Source organism: Schistocerca serialis, chromosome 3 (assembly GCF_023864345.2).
Source record: "Schistocerca serialis cubense isolate TAMUIC-IGC-003099 chromosome 3, iqSchSeri2.2, whole genome shotgun sequence".
Lineage (NCBI taxonomy): Eukaryota > Metazoa > Arthropoda > Insecta > Orthoptera > Acrididae > Schistocerca > Schistocerca serialis.
This window is the reverse complement of record NC_064640.1, coordinates 405,597,932-405,620,116: the sequence shown is the minus strand read 5'-3', so window position 1 is coordinate 405,620,116 and position 22,185 is coordinate 405,597,932. Positions and strand designations below refer to the sequence as shown.

Here is a 22,185-nt window from a genome sequence, read left to right as displayed (position 1 = left end):
GGCAAAAATTTAGGTATTTCTACACAAATTTGTTTCTTTTCAACACTTCATCTGCACACCTTTACTTAAATGTGTTTCTGATCCAAAAACAGCACAGTATATCTTCTGGCCTCAATTACTATCAAATTAATCACTTTGTCATCAAAAAATACATTATAAACTTGGTATGGTTTTGAAGCGTCCTTATCCGTAGTATAAGAGAAACTATAATTCTATTTTTCTCAATTTGTAAACCTACTCCCTTTCAAAAAAGTACCACAGACGTCATACCGCTCTGTGGTGAACTGCAGACTGTCCAAAGTCTGCAACCGGACCACAGGACTTCTCATCATTCCCATCAAAATTATCAGCACAATCTTTGTCATTGTCATTGCTGTTGCTATCTGTTGTATCTACAAACACATCATCTTCAGCAGAAAATGCCGATAATGCTGGATCACCTACATCAAAATCCGATTCTTCCACCATTCACAGTAATTCTTCATGAGTGAAATTAGTCATTTTTCAACATTTAGGATGCTGACATCCCACTTGTTGACAGTACAGGAACCATTCAAGGTAAACCTTTTGTGCTCACATACGATAAAGCAAATCACACTGTTCAAAGCAAAATATAAATTTGCAGTCACCTTTATTATGGATAAAAAATGGCAATTAACATGTTAAATTATGCTTTGTGATAAATTCTGTCAGTGGTTACTTCTTTGATTCCTTTGGCTCAGTCCATATTTTCCTACTATTTTTCCTTCTCTTTCTTTTCCTACTATTGAATTCCACAGTACATCGATGTTGTCGCCAGTGGTCGGCGGAAGGTGCACGTGCCCGTCGACCTGGGACCGGACCGCAGCGACGCACGGATGCACGCCAAGACCGTAGGCTACTACGCAGTGCCGTAGGGGACCGCACCGCCACTTCCCAGCAAATTAGGGACACTGTTGCTCCTGGGGTATCGGCGAGGACCATTCGCAACCGTCTCCATGAAGCTGGGCTACGGTCCCGCACACCGTTAGGCCGTCTTCCGCTCACGCCCCAACATCGTGCAGCCCGCCTCCAGTGGTGTCGCGACAGGCGTGAATGGAGGGACGAATGGAGACGTGTCGTCTTCAGCGATGAGAGTCGCTTCTGCCTTGGTGCCAATGATGGTCGTATGCGTGTTTGGCGCCGTGCAGGTGAGCGCCACAATCAGGACTGCATACGACCGAGGCACACAGGGCCAACACCCGGCATCATGGTGTGGGGAGCGATCTCCTACACTGGCCGTACACCACTGGTGATCGTCGAGGGGACACTGAATAGTGCACGGTACATCCAAACCGTCATCGAACCCATCGTTCTACCATTCCTAGACCGGCAAGGGAACTTGCTGTTCCAACAGGACAATGCATGTCCGCATGTATCCCGTGCCACCCAACGTGCTCTAGAAGGTGTAAGACAACTACCCTGGCCAGCAAGATCTCCGGATCTGTCCCCCATTGAGCATGTTTGGGACTGGATGAAGCGTCGTCTCACGCGGTCTGCACGTACGCTGGTCCAACTGAGGCGCCAGGTGGAAATGGCATGGCAAGCCGTTCCACAGGACTACATCCAGCATCTCTACGATCGTCTCCATGGGAGAATAGCAGCCTGCATTGCTGCGAAAGGTGGATATACACTGTACTAGTGCCAACATTGTGCATGCTCTGTTGACTGTGTCTATGTGCCTGTGGTTCTGTCAGTGTGATCATATGATGTATCTGACCCCAGGAATGTGTCAATAAAGTTTCCCCTTCCTGGGACAATGAATTCACGGTGTTCTTACTTCAATTTCCAGGAGTGTACAAGGAGACTACATTGAAAAATAGAAAATGTTTCAGTGATGTAAGTACGTTTTTTTTATTCCATTCTGAGACCTTTTCAAACCACCCTCGTAAATATAATTAAAGTATATATTAAAAATAATGATAATTTAAAAGTGGCCAGTCGTGTGTGTTAGCTAAATCTATCATTGAAAAAGAGTGCCAAAAGATGATTCTATGAAGAAGATATAAGTAATTGTTTAAACAATATTTAACATTTTGTTCTCATTTAATGTAAGTGCTCATGTGACAGAATGCTGGCTTGTTTATTTATGAACAAACTGTTTTTTACGTGTATTATAAATGGTCTGAGGCTGAATCTTTGTAACATTTCTTTATTAAATATTGCTTTTTATATTAGTTTAGAAAGGAAAGTGACCAAGTTCACTAAAATCATGTCTATTGAATGTCATAACTATGTATTTTTTGGGAGGAATGCCTTCAGCCAATGGAGATGTAAGCAGTGGTGGAATGCTACTGCAGTCCTGTGAAAAAACACTATTCAGTGGTACATTCATGGGAGTGATTCAGTGCAATTTTATGTTAGATATGGAGAAAAGCTGACCTACCAGAGGTAATGTGTGAAATCCAGTCAAGTGGGTGACTGATTCTGGGCAGTGAACGGTTGCTAGAAAACTTTAAAAGTTAAAGTGACTAACTTTCGCACGGTTTGAATGTGCTCCAGTGCAGAATTTTAACTTTCCCACTTCCATTACAGACAGTATGAGTTACTCATTCTCACTTGTGTTTGGGTGGTAAATCATTGTGCTGAACTCTGATTTATTTTGAGCTGGAGAATATTTTATGTATGGTGTTCAAGAAATGGAAGGTTTTTCGCAAATCTTGGATGACTGTTTGGCTCGGGGAGTCTGCTACCATTCCTGCTATGCACTTTAATGTAACATTACTGCATTTTAATGTGGTTATTGGTTTGTTTGTATTATAACTGGTAATCGTAGGATCACATTCCGTCTGATTGATATTACTTTCTTGAATAAACATCATTCAATGGAATTCTCTAGTGCCATCTACATCAATTTCAGACATAATAATAGAACCCTTTTTTATTAATTATTCTTCTATTTGTTATGTAATATTACTGTTTACTTTATCAATTCATAATTCTAGCCAATGAACAGAACATTTGACTGCAGGATCACAGCTGCATGTTGTTATTTGCAGTGAGTTAGCTGCTGGGCATGAAAGTAGATGTGTACAGCTTGAGCATACATCATCATCAAGCCTATCCTTTTTAAACAGCCGCGCATAGCCCAATTACCTAAGATTCAAGAAACAACATGTCAAGTCACACTCTTTTATATCTAGCACTCTATTTTGTTTTAATTTGTTTATGTTGCTATGAAACATTCCGTATAATAAAACCATTCCAACAAACAGATATGCAACAACTTCAAGCTGTTCTTTGATGGTACTATTGCCTACAGACAATTTCCACCATTAAATAACTACAAATAAATTCAATATGACAAACACCAATTCCACTTGGTGCAATGAACTGCAAACCTGCCTTAAATATGGAAAAAATTCAGCAGTGTTTACAACTTTATCAATCTGCCTCTTAACATCACATCAATGACATACATAGGGTAGCATTAACAAGTGATACGAGCAGGAGAAAGTATACAAAATCCGCTGTTGGAAAGTTGATTAAATGATTTTCATGTAGTTTGAGAATTCTGGGGTACATTCACAAAACATATGTAATCCATGGCTCGCATCCAAGTTTCCTGAGTGTTTCTCATTTAATGCCTGTACAACTTAACAGCTGAAAAAAGAAATTAAAAATAATGTTACAATTGCAACCACAAGCTGCTATAGATGCCCAAGGAACTTAAACAGTTATTGCAAAAAGAAATGTGGTGTTCGTTATGTGATGTGATGCTGGATTAATTCAGTAAACTGGTATTTAAATTATCACATAAAAATATTTTCCTGCCACTACTTTATACATTATATAAAGAAACTGGAAGGGAAAGTTTAATTGTCACAAAAGGACACAGGCATAACGTTTCTAAATGTTTTAGAGAAAACACCAAGTAATTCTGTAACAGTATATTTGTTTGTTAACATCTCACACAAGATTCCAATTCAGGTGAGTAAAAAAAGTAATAAATTTATATGTTGTTACCACCACCACCATTACAGCTTAAATTTGTTTTTGCAATGGTATATAATAATAATGCATACATTGATGCAGAATAGCAGTTAATAATATACATCTACAGCCACTGTAATACAGTCACTTACTCTTCCGAAAATGCTTTCACCCAAGCTCCTACCAACAATCTCGGATGAGCAGACCATATCTAATGATATCCATTTCAGTGAGATTTTTAAACCCTACAACTGTCCTCCCAGTGAGCAGAAATGGACTCAATCACACAATCTGCTTTTAATTTAAATGAGATTTTAATACCTTGAAATCAGCCTCAACTTTACTCCTTGCATAACATCAGGAATTTCCTGTGATACCTGTTACTTCATTTATAAAAATATTTACCTCACTCTTTCCAAAGAAACCCATTTGTGCTGGTACAGGCTCACACCAATTTCATTAAAGAGCAGCACACATGTATATCAGAGACGAAAGCTGGTAAGTATGAGAGCTCAAAACTTAATTGCTTGAGAACATGTAAATAGTAATGTTATTGGATTAAAAGTATAAGCTGATAAAGGAATATGAGACAATTGCGTAGTCTATGGACTGCTTGAAATTACCTTGATAATGCCACACTGTTAACATTGATATATTTGATATGCCTCCTTTTTTATCCATCTTGTAAATTGCAAACAATCTTGTGCTCTATTCTGCTTGCTAGTATGTTTCTAATTTAATTGCCTGTGAATCTTTAGCAGAAACTGAGTATTATTCTCATTCTCTCTCTCTCTCTCTCTCTCTCTCTCTCTCTCTCTCTCTCTCTCTCTGTTTTACACGATAATTTTTTCTGTACAATCAATGTGTTTACAACCAGTGTATCAAAACTGTGTACTGGTTGCAACAATTTTTTTAATTTTTTGAGCACTGATAGAAATGACCAGAACTAACTCCTTAACAGATGCCTTATCTCTCAGAGTCAATATAGCTCCTGTTCTCATTTTTCTAGCGTAAATTAACACTAGGTTACATTTTAAGCACTCACTTCCCGATTTTTCCCTAATGTCTTGTTAATTTTTAAATGAGGCCACATGTTACATATTACACTACACAGATAAAAATTCACTTGGATATCATACAGTTAGAGTAGTGCACAAGACCAAATGTTATTTATTGGATGAGAGAAAGGCCAAGTTTACAGACCAAGAATACGGCAACAAATACGTCGAATCTATCAGTGTTAAAAAGTGTGGTATTTTCCAAGGTTATTACAAACAGTCTATAAACTGTGGAATGCCCTACATACTAATCCAATACTACTACTACTACTACTACTACTAGTAGTCATACATTCAAAAGCAAGGTATATATCAAGTGGTATAACATACATCAAAGAGTGATATTAATATTTATTTTACACATTTATTTTGGTACACTGGTTGGAAATCTACTCACTGGTTGTAAAAATATAAACTAAAAATATTCTGTAAAACAGAGAGAAAGAACAACATTCAGTTTCTGCTAAAGATTCACACTTGCAAATTATTTCATTGCTGGGAGTAAAATAACAAGAATTCCTGTCTGATCTTATCTGTTTTTAAAAGTGGCAACTATACATTGAACAGTCTTAGCACAGTGGACTGCTGAATAAGCAAACTGCATTGTACTATCATGAGAAAATAAAACTGAACAAGTAACTGGTTCCAATATTGACAATCATGCAATAAAAATAAGCTAATTACATATACATTGTCAACAATTTAATATTATATTAATAAATAGTACTGTCATTTTGAATGTTTCCTTTTCTCCTGCAGTTTTGCAGCTTTCTTCTTCATATTTGCTAGTCTTTTGTCGGCAGAAATAACATTTATTTTGGGTACCACAGATGATTTAGATGAAGATCCAGTTGCAGAGGCTGTAGTAGTAGTGGCAGCAGCGGCAGAACCACCACCACCACCACCACCACCACCACCACCACCACCACCAGTTGTAAGAACAGCAGTAGGTGTTGATGTTATTGTAGTAATGGAATTAATATTAGAATCAGAGGTTGTTCCAGATGAAGATTGTGCTGTCATTTGCTTGGAAATACAAGCTGAGGCAGAAACAGGAGAACCTGAAACAAAAAGTGATCATTTGTGAGGTAACCATTGAACTTTGTCCTGATATTTCAGGTTGGCAAAATAATCACATAGCATCTAATTATTAAGTTCATCAAATTTTACTTTACAAAAACTGAGCAATACATTAGACACAAAATACAAGACTACTGATACTGTTAATAAATACATAAGAAGATAATCAGAAGAAATTAAAACTTAGGCACTGAGAGCCATAAGGGCCTAAACCACACTGCCATTGATTTTAAGATTCTAGCATATACACACATTCCCAACATCTGTTGATCTCATGGCAAACCAGCTTCATCTGTGCTGTAGACCCACATTGTGGAAATGAACACTTATGAAAAGCTGTCTCACCAACTTCTCTGAAACACACTTCTATATGGGCCAAAAGCACAAAATTTCATTGCTGTAGGAATGCTCACTGGCTACACTAGCGTCCATTTTTTCATTAAAACTGCAAGCTCTTGAAGAAATGCACCAATATAACTTCACTTTCCATGGTTTCAGCATTCAAGTTTGTAAAATGGACGCTGAGGATGCAGAACTTTTACAAGTGTTACTAACCTCAGTACCAAATCAAAAGTTGATGTACATGGTAACAATGAACATGTCAGAAATTTTACAGGGATGAAGTTTTCAACAGGTTTGTGCGAACTGTTGTTTAAAGTATCATAATCTTCACTAGAGTTTGGAAGACCACTATTTTCGGAAAACCACAGTGGAGGAGACCACAATTTGCCATTTCTCCCACAGTTTGTAGATGGCTTGCACAATCTAGTGCCCTGATATGTAAATGGAAGACACACCAACCTTGAAACACAAAGACTTAAAGCTAGTTTCATGCCTGAAGTGGACAGACAGTTTTATCTGAACCTCAAGTCATAGAATGTGACTGATTAGAATGAGGACCATGAAGTGTTGGAATAGGCCATAATTGTGAGTGTGGTGCATTTTGTACCTGTTCTTTAAGTTCCTATTCTGGTTTTACATTAATCGTTAACTCTACAACTTCAAAGACACTATTGTCACCAGCCCACATAAAATTTTTTGTGAATTAATAGTAATAGCAAAGCAGTACTAATAATCGTAGTAGTAGTAGTAGTAGTAGTAATAATAATAATAATAATAATAATAATAATAATAACAACAACAACAACAACAATTCATAAATATAAGATGTTGAGACTTTGTTAAAAAACAGTCACACACATGACTGGTGGTTTGCCTACAAATTTGTTTTTCACATACACCAATTTTTCTCATAACTATTTGCTTGTGCTTAGGTCCTTATAGTTCTCAGGTCTTTTTTGTTTTCAGAAAAAATTACTGCCTTTCTTTAGAATAATAAGATGAATTTTCACTTTTAATTAGCTTTTTATATATAGTTGCCAGAAACTGAATAAATAATAATTTCACAACTACCAGCTGTAGGATGAATCTGCAGACAGCTCAAATTATACACATAACACACTCCATAAATTTCACTCTACCTACAACAGATGTTTGATTTATGGCAGTCAGACTTTGACTTTTAATGTGAAACCCATTTCAAAACTGACAGTTGCCCAGTAAGCAATTGAGAAACACGTGTTTGGAAGGCTAGGAAACAGGAAACAAACAGATCAGGGAACAGGCTGGAGTAAAAAAATTTTTTATGATCATAATGGAAATGATCAAGGGAGGACAACACTTACTCACGTACAGAAATGGTAGGTGGACCAACGAAGTTCTTTGCTTGGTTCCAAGAGAGTTGAAAAGACTGACAACCACCTAGTGGTAGGTAGACAGATGTACCAGCGAACTTGGAAATATGGATGCATACAAGACAGCTCATAATGCATATGGAAGTCTAAAGACTGCCTTTATCCATCCTTGAATGGTAAATGGGGGTTGATGATGAAAATAAAGGAAATTACCTGGCTGCAAGAAAAGTGGACCAATAAAAATGATTGGAGTAAATTAAAAGAATATGGGAGGATACTAAAAAATAAAACTTGGAAGCTTATTAAGGAACAGGACAATTTGCTGTTTAAAGGAAGTGAGAAAATGAAAGATGACAATTTGCACACAGCATTTTTTAAACAACCTATTTTGAAAAACAGGAAAGGCAATTGGTGCAGATAGCTCAAATGAAAACAGATTACACTATAAGGTAAGAGCAGTCATAGACATCTAATTATCATAATTTCTTTTCACTTTCCTGGATGGAAATCAAAAAAATAATTAACTTTATGTACCAGGATGGACTCACCATTGCCACATTCATATCCTGTTTCACTTGCCACCTCCCCCTGTTCCATCTTCCCATACTCCTCCCTGCCTTGCTCGTCCTGTCACCAACTCCGCTTGACAGAACCTCTCACCCTAACCATGTGAAGTGCAGGATACAAAGTAGTCAGCTAAGACAATGTAGCCATACATGTGTATATGCTAAACTTGTCAGTGCCAGAGGAGGAAACTGTCCACTACTCAGTAACTTGTTCAGCCATGTTTGTGTGTTTGCTGACTGCTCTATGCATTAACCCTACATTGAGAGGAAACTTTAAATCCTTCCATTATTTTTTTCTGAGTCAGAAACAAATGAATGACATTTATTTATTGCAATATGCACAGCACCGTGCATTACCTCCATACGAAGACATGCTCGGAAAAGTGACTAACCCTCAAATGTATAAGCATAGAGATAAAAGTGTTGTGCTCTGTTGCTGGGCAGGACAACTATCAAAACTGACATTGGTCTCACCCCTAACTATAACATTAGGATATTTAAAGGCGAGACCAATGTCACTTTTGATAGTTCCCGTATCCAGCAATAGGAGGCAACACTTGTCTCTAAGTTTTTACATTGGAAGGTTAGGCAGTTTTTCCATGCATGTCTTCATATGAACCATTTACTGTTAACAACCTGCTGCTGCAACTTCCTGACAGCAAAAATATGCCAAATTTACTTGATCTATCTGAGTACACCTCATGTCCTGGAGTACAAATCCACTAACCCGTCTCCACACGAAATATTTTATTTTGTAATCCATGTCTTGGAAGAGGAGCGGGGTTTGGTGCAAGGGGGGGGGGGGGCGGGGGTCGTAAAAGTAGTAGCACAAACTCAAATGTACATTACAGTAACTTAGATATACTTCCTTTCACTGTCAATGATCTCCTCAATATGGCCATTATCAAACAAAATACTTGTCAGAATTTCCTACAATCACATACCTTGTCTCTGTCTTGACTGAGCTTTGAATGTTAGTGATTGGCACAATGCAATACATTCATAGCAGTACCTCACAGTGTGCCACCAGAATTCACCGTCATGCAATAGGATCAGTGGTTTCACGCAAATAAGCATCGGTACTTAAAAAATAAAAAGTAAAATAAAAATTAATAAAATTCTTCAGGTTCCTAGTTAACAACAATGGAGCTCATCCCTGTCAAGAGAAAAATAAGAGCAGTCAGATTTTGCAACTTCTGAACACATTCATGATGTGAGAATGGTTTCATGGAATATGATCATGTTACTAGCAATTCATAAAGGACTTCTGTACAAACATTCATCCCTTGCCAAATCCACTGGAGAGGCTAAATTTTCCTGAAATGAGGTGAAAGAAAAATCTTTCCTTGCCCTTAAGGAGGTGCTAACATCTCCAACCCTTGCACTTCACGATGAGAATGTTGAGACAGAACACCACACTGACTAACAGTTATGGGATAGGTGCAGTTCTAGTGCAAATTCAGTAAGGTGCTAAAACGACGGTAGCTTGAGCTTCCAGAGTACTCTTGAAGCCCGAGATGACCTACTCTACAACCAAGGAAGAAGGCCTTGCAGTCATTTGGGCCATCAACATGTTCTGGTTGTATTTATTTGGCATGCCATTCACTGTTATGATGAACCACTATTCTCTATGTAAACTGATTAGAGTGAAGGATCAGTCAGGTTTACTGGCGAAATGGGCACTGACACTTCTTGAGTAAGATGTCACAGTGCAATAGAAAAATGAATGCAGTCACTAGGATGCAGACTGTCTTTCAAGGAATTCTTTGACAGAAAACAGCAGTGTGGATGAAATCTCAGTCATCGTTCCATTGTATGGCATTGCTGCTGAATTGAGGGAAAGTCCAGCACTGCTAAGAACCACAGAAGCCTTGGAGGAGGAGGAGGAGGAACCAACAAAAGGAGAATTCCAGTTAATAAACAGAACACTGTAAAGAAAATCTGTGATAAAATAGGGGTGGAAATGGTTGTTTATCATCCTAGTTAATCTACAGCCAGTTATCATGAAGTTTCTCCATTATGCTCCACCTACAATTCGGGAAAAATCTAGACAGTATCAGACTGAGGTATCACTGGCCAGGTTTCTACCAATCTGTTACACACTATATGAACCACTGTAAGTAATGCGAGTGACAGAAGCATGTACCGCAATTACCTCCGGGGGATCTGGTTCCTATTACACCTGCAGTAGTGCAATTCCAGAAAATCAGAATCTACCTCTTGGGGAGGTTTCCAAAGTTGACAATAAGGAATCCATGGGTAAACTACCTCCCCTGTCCACTGCCATCAAAGCTGTGCGGACTGCCAAAGCTCTGGAAATTGCAAGGTTACTAGTTTACTGGTACAGAATTTTATCAGAGGTAATTTCACACTGCAACATCACCAACAGGGTGGCAGTCACCCACTGCCCACTGACAAATGGCCTCACAGAATGCCTTAATAAGACTTCAGCATATATGCTCTTGTTGTACATTGACATCAAACAGAGAGATTGAGCAACAATACTGCCCATTGTGACATTTGTACATAACACAGTGAAGCAAGACACTACAAGCTTAACAACATTCTTTGTGCCACAATGTCCTGAGGACAAAATAAGAGATATACTGTTGCAGGTTCAACCCAGTAAAGTCCAAGAGTGCTATAATGCCAAACATCTGCCAGTGGGATACTGCTCAGAAGACTTTGTATGGCATAAAAGCTTGTGCACAAAATGGGGCATGCAGGAATGTTACAAAAGCCCAACTTTGGGCCAAACCATATCCTTCATCACTCATTGGATGTCTCATATGAAGTTGAGGATTATGACCTTTTACTGAGGAGACGAAAGTGCAGAGACATTGTCAATGACTCCATATGAAGCCGTACTACTGTCCTGAGATGTGGATTGCTGATACCAGCTTTTCGTTCACTTTCCTTGAACACCCACTCAACAATCATGAAGCTTCATGGGAATAGCTAGCTTCAATGCTCATCATAGTGAAGAAGATGTGACAGTACTGGAATGTGAGCCCCCACCAGAGCTGGAAACAGAGGGTGACTGACAAGCTCTAGATCCAAGGTGCTGTTATCTCCAACAACAGGATGCTGTTTCTTCAGGAAAGGGAGCAATGTTGTGAGCTCTGTTGCAACCGATACGCCACTGTTGTTAGTGTCACTGGCTGGAGTTCTGAGGGTCACCAGTTCAAACCTGACATCCAACAATTATTTGTTATTTAGTATTTATCATTTTTGGAAATTTCTTGAAATTTGTTATGTTTGGAAAGTTAGCACATTATGGAATACATTATGTTTGTATAAACAGCAGCACTCTCTGTCCAGGAATTCAATTCTGCTCTGACTGTAGGTTGGTGTATGTAATAAATATGCCTTCAGTATTAAGTGTTATACTTCACTGATGACCCTGCTATTAGATTTAAACTTCAATGTGGTTATGACGAGACAATATTAGCAGAACAATGGAGCACTACCACGTATATTGTATAAGCCCATGTTTTTTATGTTGCTGGCTCTGCTGAACAATTCATCCACTTAGCCCTTCTGGGAGCGTGCCCTTAACTTGGAATGGCTGGTTGATTCGATGATGATAAAGTAGGAATTCCATCCATCCGTCAACTCTACTGCACACAGATTAGCTGACATATAGTAAATATTGCGTTCTAATGCTGCAGAAAAAGCATGCACAATAATGTCAGTCATCTTAAGTATATTAGTTGTTACTGTCACTATGAACTGTTGACACACTCAAGAGCACCAATATTTCTGTCGTAGTGGCTGAAGTCTTGTCCTTCCTTCATCACACTATCACAGTTATATTCCAATGATTCTATGAATGATCCCACATTCTCAGGGAAGTCCAACTCTCATCTGCTCATTCCCTGGACATGTACAGGATACAGGGTATACCCATATGGCAGCACACCTATTAGTATGCTCAGGCAGTCACTAATAACAAAGCAGAGCCTCACACTTATGTGCTGTTGCAAAAGACACACTGAGAACAGTGTCAGCACCTCTGAGTCAATGGCATTTAGTTTTTATAGGTGCTAGCCCCTAAAGATATGACAACTTTTTTTGCTTCCAGTAAAGTGTGTGCAAATTCATCTAACAAATTACACATACTTCGATTTATTTTACACTTGTACTTTTTAATATATTTTGATTTTCATGAACATGAACATATTTACCACAATTGTGACATCTTAAAATTACCTCCAAAGGTTTTGATCCCTTGAGGAAATGAAGATACCAGACTAGGCTTTCCTCCTGCACCAACATATGTCTGCTTACTGGAATGATGGGCCGCCTGAATACTTGTTGCTAATCCAGCCATTCCCACAATGCCTTGAGAGCCACTTTTGCTAGTTGCTTGATTAATTGGTATCTGGAAAGGCTGTAAAGTGATATAAATTAGAACTGTTTCTAAGGGATAACATTATGCTTACTTATCTGTAGGGCAACTACAGTTAAACTAATGTTAAATAGTATTTCTGTCACATTAACAATTATGTTCATTGCACACCAGTGTAAGAAATCACAAGGAAGAGCAAACTATATGGACTACCTTGGCCCACCAAGGTGCAAGATCTGTTGAATCTACCCACCCCCCCCCCCCCCCCCCAGCACCTACTTCAGTCCTGTTACTTGGTTATCCTACCCCATCAGATGCCAGATCATCTGTGAAAGGAGCCATGTCATATACCAACTTTGCTGCAAACACTGCAACACTTTATGTCCGTATGAGCACCAACCAGCTGTCTACAAGGATGAATGGCCACCACTAAACTGTTGCCAAGCACAAAGTTGACTGCCTGGTGGCACAACATGCTCAATTTTAAAGGTTCCTTCACAACTCAGCCCATCTGGGTCCTTCCATCCACCACCACCTTCCCTGAGCTATGCAGATTCCTCCCCTCCCCTCTCCCCCCCCCCCCTTCTTGTAATAGTCCTGGCCTCAACCTTTGGTAACCTACTGTCTCTGCACCCTCCATGCAACAGTTTACCCTTCCTACATCCTGTCACCCCCCTCAATTCACATCCCCAAGTCACCTAAAGTGTACACCGCTCCACACTGGCTCTGACAACTGTGCATCACATGCATAGCCCGCATACTTGCCACCTTCGCTTCTGCATTCCTAATCGGCAAACCAGCCACCTCACTCCGAGCCATTAGCCACCCACCCACAATCCCTCTCCCTCCACATACCCCACCCAGCTGGAATTAAGCAGGGGCTTAGGCGCTCTCTCTCTCTCTCTCTCTCTCTCTCTCTCTCTCTCTCTCTCTCTCTCTCTCTCTCTCTCTCTCTCTCTCTGTGTGTGTGTGTGTGTGTGTGTGTGTGTGTGTGTGTGTGTGTGTGTGTGTGCGCGCGCGTTTTCTGGTGTATTTTACTAGAGCTCATAAATGATTAAATAATCAGCCAATTAGCCTCTACTCTGAAGGCTAGCAAGTTCTCTTTTTCTGTGATAATTCACTGAGTCTGCCTTTTGGTAAATGGTCTCCCTTAATCCAAAAGTATTTAATTTCTACCACAACTTTCCTACAACATTTAAAACTATATGGACTACTAGATGAGCATAGTTTTACAACTTTTCTCTCAATCTGTTGCAAGTTTTGCTGAGAGTCTGCCAGTTTTCATTCAAATACAAATTTTTCCCAGTTTCTGGGAATCCCCTGACAGATTATCAGAGCACTTGTACACACAGAAATAGGCAGCTATGCAGTAATTCTGATAGAAATTTGGCTCCCTAGACAAATCTTTTAAATAGATTGTCATGTGCACGTGTACCGTGAGGACCAACCATATTTCTGTATAAAAAATTGTTAGGGTGAAAAATGGAACTGATGATCATATCAGTATATGTTGAGGTGACAATAATCATAGGATACATCTTACTATCATGTCAGACCACCACCTGCCTGATGTAGTGCAGGAACTCAGTGTAGCATGGACTCAACAAGTTGTCGGAAACACCTGCAGAAATACTGAGGCATGCTGCCTCTAGAACCATTCATAATTGCAAAAGTGTTGCTGGTGCAGGATTTTGTGCACCAACTGACCTGTCAATGATGTCCCACAAATGTTCGAAGGGATTCATGTCCAGCGATCTGGGTGCCCAAAACATTCACTTTAATTGTCCAGAATGTTCTTCAAACCAATTACAAAGAACTGTGGCCAGGTGACATGGTACACTGTCAGCCATAAAACTTTCATCATTGTCTGGGAACATAAAGTCCAAGAATGACAACAAATGGTCTCCAAGTAGCCGAACATAACCATTTCCAGTGAATGATTGCTTCCATATAAACACAGCCCACATCATTATGGAGCCACTAACAGCTTGCACCGTTCCTTGTTGACAACTTGGGTCTGTGGCTTTGTGGGGTCTGCACCACAGTTTAACCCCATCATCAGCTCGTACCAACTGAAATTGAGGCTCATCTGACCAGGCCACAGTGTTGCAGTTGTCTATAATCCAACTGATATGATAATGAGCCCAGGACAAGCACAGCAGGCGATGTCGTGCTGTAAGCAAAGGCACATGGATCGATTTGCTGCCATAACCCATTAACACAAAATTTTGCCATGCTGCCCAAACAGAAATGTTCATCGTATATCCCACATTGATTTCTGCAGTTATTTCATTCGGTGTTGCTTGTCTGTTAGCGTTGATAACCAAGCGAATACTGCTGCTCTGTCATTACATGAAGGCCGTCGGCCACTGTGGTACATGGAGAGAGGTAATGCCTGAAATTTGGTATTCTCAGCACTCTTGACACTGTGGATCTCAGAATGTTGAATTCCCTAACAATTTCAGAAATGGATATCCCATGCGCCTAGATCCAACTATCATTCCGTGTTCTAAGTCTGTTAATTTCCGTCATCAGCCATAATCACAGCAGAAATCTTTTCACATGACTCACTTTAGTACAAATAACAGCTCCACCAATGCACTGCCCTTTCACACCTTATGTATGTGATACTATCACCATCTGTACACATGCATATCACTAACCCATGATTGTTGTCAACTCAATATAGGTAACAATAATATGAAAGAAAACCTGTATCAAAAAATTAGATTTCTTGCACTTGATGAAGATTAAAATCACTGAGTATTTATAGTAGCCAGAGCAACATTTGATTTCATTTGTGGCTCATAATCATGCAGTCTGATGGATCCAGCCCCAGTCCCCTACCCCCGGGGCATTATATAATACGGATTTAAAAACTTTTGGCAGAATGTAACCAATTACAAAATATACCCTCCGACTTTGTACAATCAACCGTGTTAAATGACAATGATTGAGGCAATGTCAATGGTATTACTTTACGCGCTGGCATTGTCGTACTTCCATGTTTCAGTAGTGGTTTACCAGTTTCTGTTACACTTACTCCAAACTGGACTGATCTGAGAGGTGGCTACTGGTAACTTGATGCCTTCATGATGGACAGTGTCTAGCTTCTTGAGAGAGAGGTTTTAGAATGTTGAGAAATTGTACACACTTTGTTCTCCAGTCTTTCAGGTGAGGTAACCATCTTAATTTATTGTCAAAGATTATGTCCAAAATTCGTACATTCTTTCCCATATTTGTTTATATAATGTCACTGACCTCGACAGTAAAAAATTATGAGTTTCAGAGTGCCAGGTCATTTTATATATCTTCCAAATTAATTAGAAAGAGAGATTTCAAAACAAAGGCAGGAACAGCTGCAAGACACATATAGAAATGATTGATTATGGTAGATCAGCTAAGACCCCCATTCTTTGACACTTCGCCTTCACAGAGTTAGGTGGTGACCTCAGTTAGGACAGGTGGTGAGATGATCAGGGTGATGGGGAGGGGAGCAATAAGGAAATAGTGTGGATGAACAAGATGGATAGATTGTAATGAGGAAAAAATAGAAAAGGCACAGAAGCACATAGATTTGTGAGGCTGGGGAGGTGGAAGAGCTATTCAGCTGGATGAGACTGGTAAGAGCAAATCTAAAGTGAGAATAAGGTCTACAAAATCTGATACCAGGTGGGTTGCAGGATGAAAGGATATGTTCCAACTCTGAGAAGTTTATGTTGGAAGAGGAATTGTGAACTCAGTTATAAATAGATCAAGTTCAAAAGTTTCGACTTTAATTACATGTGAAAAAACAGGTACTGGAGCATGAAAAGATCATACAAAAATTTCTGAAGTACTCAGGCTTCATTCACATGTCAAAACAAATGTTCCAACTATGGACACCCACAAGTTACACAAAAACAAGTTGCACAAGTTACACTCACAGTAGTATCAACAGATGGCAAGAACTGTCGTTATCCGAAACATTTATCAGATTAACAATCTGCATCAGTTAAGGATACTCGCGAAAAAGCTGCTTGGAGGTACTGTAGGTAGGTTTTCCCATTCCTTCTCCTGATGGGTTTCGTGACTAAGTAGTCTTTGTGAAGCACGTCTTCTAAGAGCATCCCTGGGATGCTATCTGGGAATAAGGTTAAAATTAATATCAATCTAAGTGATGTCCTAACTGTCCATATACATGACACCCCGGCTGGATGCAGCTATAGAGCAGTTGTCATGATTTGATGTTGACTTTGCTGATTACATTCAACAGTGAGGCCACTGGACAGACCCCCCTCCCTCACAATTACCCAGTAAAATTTTGTGTTTTTGGCATGGTAACACGTTTCTCATTGTCTGCTCACTAGCTGGTACCTAGAATAATTTGTCGCACTTGGATAGTACTCATCTCAGAAGATCATTGGTAGACTGTGCTAACAATACAGTTTGGCAGAAGGTATTTGGGTATGTTGCCAGTAGATGCATCAGACAAGTGACTGAATACACCTTTTGACACTGTAATTAGATAATCGTTCTTGGAGAAGCCTAAGCACTAGTAAGACCTGAAGTAATTTGAGCAAGAGTATTGCACCTGTTCCCTTTTGCAGTTGGGATATGTTATTGATATTAATCTTCTGTTGTGTATCTTCCCCTAGCTCCATATTGCACACACACAACTGTTTCTCTATTGAAAGTAGCTGCTTTCAGTCAGAAGATGACACTTCATTTGTTTCCCGTGGCACTGATCATGATGGAGACAGTTGTTCAATCTAATCGCCTTTTCTTACACAAACTTAATGATGATGGGCTGTGTCCAGACTGCATAGAATACTCCTAATATGTAGTAATACTAACTTTAAAGACCCATATGTTGGCCACTTCTGAAGTACCGTTGGGATGTCTATAGTAGCTCTTTCAAGGAATAAACAAATGAATCAGAATCAATGAACAGAACTCTTAATTGTTTAGTACATTTATAAGAACCTCTCTATTTACTTAGTGACCAGTTTACATTCTGTGTATAGCACGTGGGTGGTTCAATTGTATGTCGTGTAAAACTGGCTTCAGTAACATTTGGATATTGTGTGTTCACTAGTTATACTGCGATCACAACCCAGAGGGGAGTATTGAAATGTTGTATTGTGATGCAGACATTCTTAAACATATCACAGCTTTCATTCGCCACACATGAAAGCTCACATTTACACTCAACACACACAACATCAGAGGCAGATACGTTACAATGCTGTCAGCCTATCCTCTCAAAATCTAATAACTACAGATTTCTCAATTCTGCCCAATGGCCTCACTGTTGTTGAACATAATCAGCAAAGCCAACATCAAATCATGACAACTGCTCTATAGCTGCATCCAGCCATGTCTGCCCCCTAACCAACCCCCTGGTAACCAAGAATTTCCTCACCTCAACAGACTGACTCATCTTTCTTCCCAAGATCTCTCCTTGATGATACCAATCTCACAGTTGCTGAAAAAGCTGTTATTGAGAGCCTCAAAATTGATCTGACGTTAATCATCCTCCTTGCAGACTTTGCCTCCATAACTGTTGAAATGGACCATAATCATTTCTTGGAAAAAGCTTCACTGCCCATCATTTCCTCCAGAAAAGCTTGCTGCAACAATTCCAATCCATAAGTACAGCATGACCTCATATGTGCACTTAAATTCTTAGGCCCACCACATAAATGTTTACCTTAATCCTTTTCCTTCATAACATCTACTGCTTCTACGTACCCATATTACACCAACTCCCCATGATCTACAAAATTAAAAACATAGGATGCTCTGTTCTTCCTGATGACTGACCTTCGTCAGATAGCTTTCTCACCTATATGAAGTAGTACCTCCACCCCAGTGCATACACTAAAGACATTTAGAATTGATCCATCCCCTCCCATAGGTTTCCTCTGCTTGTAGCTTTAGATACAAACAGTCATCTTAAAAAGGATGAACTGTAAAAAAAAAAAAAATCTTGAGAAAGCCATGGACGTTACCCACAGCATCCACCCATGGTAATTTATCAGCCTCAGAAGAATATCTTCTATTCATTCAAAATCGTTAAATCCATCATTTGATTACATTCATTTGTGACATGTTTATAGTCTTGGCTTCATGCCCATATTCTCATACCTTTGTATCCTTAACATGACTTCAAAATATTTTACTTTTCCCAGATCTGCTTAGTGAGACACTTTACTGGACATTGACCTCAACTTCTCTGACTGACCTCAGACTTTTCCAGAATGAATTCAACTAATTACTAACAGTACCTTCACTATGATAGCTACCTTCCCTTCCCTTCCACATGATGCCAAAAAAGCCTGTCCCTTTGGTCTTATCATCAAAGTCTTATGAGAAGCAGTCTTCCTTCCAATGTGCAGATCATCTCCATGGTCTTGATACTCAAACGAACACTCCTCAACTGGTACACTAACATATCATAATCTCTTGTGCATCTAAATGACCACCACTCCAAACAGAAACTACCAAATCAATACCGTTACCAGGATTAAAACTACCACTTCCCTAACTCTGGTGAATATTCTAAAACCCTTCCTATATCTTCCAAAATAACACTCTTATCTACTTGATATACACAAATTCCATCAGCCACTCCCACTCTTTTACTCCTCCTCAGATGTCCACAGGTCACCTCCCTCAGGAAGAGTCAGGTACATGACCCACAGAGTAAATCGACCTCACAGCATGTATTATCCCCATTAGAGGTAGGACCACTTGTGCAGTCAAAAATGTGTTCGAACTTTGATTGTTTAAGTTTCCATAATAACACAGCCACAAACTAACTGTCCACACATGAGCAAGCTGTAATAGGACTAGGCTAGTTAATGAAGGCTTAAATACCACTTAAAGTCCTGCAGATTGTGTATTACCCAATCTACAATATGTAATGGACAAAAGCTAGAAATTGTGGTTTTTCTTAATTTCTATCAGCAAATTAAACTATATGGTTCACTTACATACCAAATCAACAATATTAACATCATTTCAGATCATTCAACTGTAATTGACAGAAAATTATAATTAGTTAGAAAGCTAGGTGACATTGACATACTGTCATAAATTACAGCAAAATTTATAATTTCATTCTTGTGATTGCATTATTACATTCCCACTTAAATGTTTGGAGAAATATCTATGTTATAATTAAACCAATAATTAATTAGCAAAATTTTTAAGTTTCAACTTACCTACAAATAGACTTTCTGAAAACATTAGTCATCTGATGTATTTAAAGTGCCTTGGGCACTTTATGTATCATGTCAATAATGAAAAACCAATTAGAACAGTAATTAACTTTTTCATTAATGATTCTTGAACATTCAGATGTAAACACTATGATTTTCACTCATTATGAGGCTGTGAAATCATCATACAGAACTTTAACCTAAAATTCCTTATTGGCATTTTGTACTGCACCTCAATTAATATTAGAAATAAAATCCAATGTGAGATTAAGATGTAATTAATGATTTTATGAAAGGTATTATTTTAACTTCATATCCAAGTTTTGACACAAAAGTCGAAAGAATAATATTTAGAAATGTATTCAGAATGAATCATCATTTATTATCTTTAAACCATACTAACAGTTTGTTGTAAATCATTAACTTTTCATTATAAATCTGAATGTAATTGTTTTTGACAAAAGACCAGACAACATGCACTGTTGAGATAGAGTATATATTGAGTGGTGCAAAGCACTGAGTCGGACGCAGTTTGGCCAATGTAATGATGCAAAGTCTGTAACAGTTGCTGTTTTGTCAGTCATGTTGGTAGAAGGCAGTTTGTGGGTGAACATATTGGCAAATCCTTACAGAAAATACATCCACTGTTAAAAGGATTCATCAGTGTGTTCAAAAATATTATTTTAACATCCAAGTTTTCATCACATCAAAAATCCAGGCAAATCTGCAATATACATCCCCTTATGGACTTTATTGATGGAGGAAATTTAACAGTTCAGAGCTAATATTCCACTGCAAAAACTACACCACTCTCATACTATGATGAATCTCTCATAATGAGAAGTATTTCAGCCAGAACTGCAGTTGGAGTAACATTAGAACATGCACGCACATGCACCTCCATCCGCACATGCACAAATGGCCACTGCAAAACTGTGGTCAGCAGCGCAAACTTGACCACCAAGTTGAAGAGCATTGTATGCAATAAAACAGTTGCTCCACAATCTCTGCCACTGTCATATTAATTCTTTATTAGGTTTGCTCTATAATAATGTTTATCTGCCTCATTCTCCCCCCCCCCCCCCTCCTCCTCCAATACCCACCTACCTTTTCTGTTCTTTTGAATACAAGAGTTGGTGGTGCAGATTCAGCTTTCAATGTAGGCTTCACAGTTGAGACAGGGTCTTTCACAGTTGATTTTGGTGAAGCATGTGGCTTAGACACCTGAAATAGGAAAAAAAAAAAAAGAGTGCAAAACTTCATAAGAGAGGTGTTACTTCATTACAAACTGTACCTATGAAGAGACAGTGAAACAGAAACAGCACGATTTCTTGTTTAGACAGAAGCACAGTTTAAGGTGATCATCATACTGGTTCTTACGGCCTACAACAATAACTTTCTCACAAACTGTTTCACCACATTAATATGTGCCAAGAGGGACCAGAAGAAACAAAGTAGGTTTAAGAGATTAGTGCTGGTAAAACTGGCAAGGTATCCATGAACGTAAGTGACAAAGAGAAATAATAAAAAAATCATCTCGTATGCGTGATCCAGGCTAAAAGCATTCAAACATGTGAGACTATGTGTACTTGCTGCACAAAACACACACACACACACACACACACACACACACACACACACACACACACACACACCAGATTAAGATCAAAGGCTTGTCTGGGGCCCAGAGGAGGAAACTACTCAGGGAACAGAGGAAAAAGGAAGGGAAAGAATGGCTTCTTAAAAACAAGTGGAGGGAATTAAAGGGACTAGAACCTAAGACCCCCAGGAAAAAACACTCTCACATTGAAGGGGACACGCAGACCCCCCCACAACGTCAAAGACAGGTAGTAAGCGGATAAGGGAGGAATCAAAGACTCCCTCCTCCCTGGATAAGCGAGTCCAGAAAAAAACTGAGGCAAGAAATAGGGAAACAGACCAACAGACCAGTAGTACTGCAGTCTCAGTTTTTAGGATGGCAGTTATCCAGGAAGGTTAACCACTGGTGGCCATCACCTCGCAGCAGGAGGAATTAGTACAAATGGCCCTCTTTAAAAATATTGAGGGGGGGGGGGGGGAAAGGAGGGGGGGGGGGGAGGAGGGGGGGGGGAGGAGGGGACACTGTGGCACAGGTCCCAACTTCAGGAGGGTCTATCTAGATTGTGGTTCACTCATTTTTGTCTGTGAGAGGGTGCACACACTAGAATGGCTCAAGGGCAAGGTGCCCATGATATCCCCGTGGGAAGATGTGAAGCTGCTGCTCAAGACAGCAGAGGAGCT

The 22,185-nt window shown here is 39.3% G+C and overlaps 1 protein-coding gene across 3 annotated transcripts in view; it reads right to left on the bottom strand.

Moving 5' to 3' along the window:
- Positions 1-3,893: 3,893 nt before the first annotated feature.
- LOC126470262 (integrator complex subunit 12) overlaps positions 3,894-22,185 on the bottom strand; it is a 74,361-nt gene continuing 56,069 nt past the window's right edge. For all 3 annotated transcript variants that reach the window (XM_050097996.1, XM_050097995.1, XM_050097994.1), the window contains exons 5-7: positions 21,013-21,129; positions 12,562-12,742; positions 3,894-6,070 (exon numbers count right to left, since the gene is read on the bottom strand). In XM_050097996.1, the coding sequence (XP_049953953.1) occupies positions 5,739-6,070; positions 12,562-12,742; positions 21,013-21,129 (630 nt within the window). In that variant the 3' untranslated portion in view covers positions 3,894-5,738. The remainder of the gene's footprint in view (positions 6,071-12,561; positions 12,743-21,012; positions 21,130-22,185) is intronic.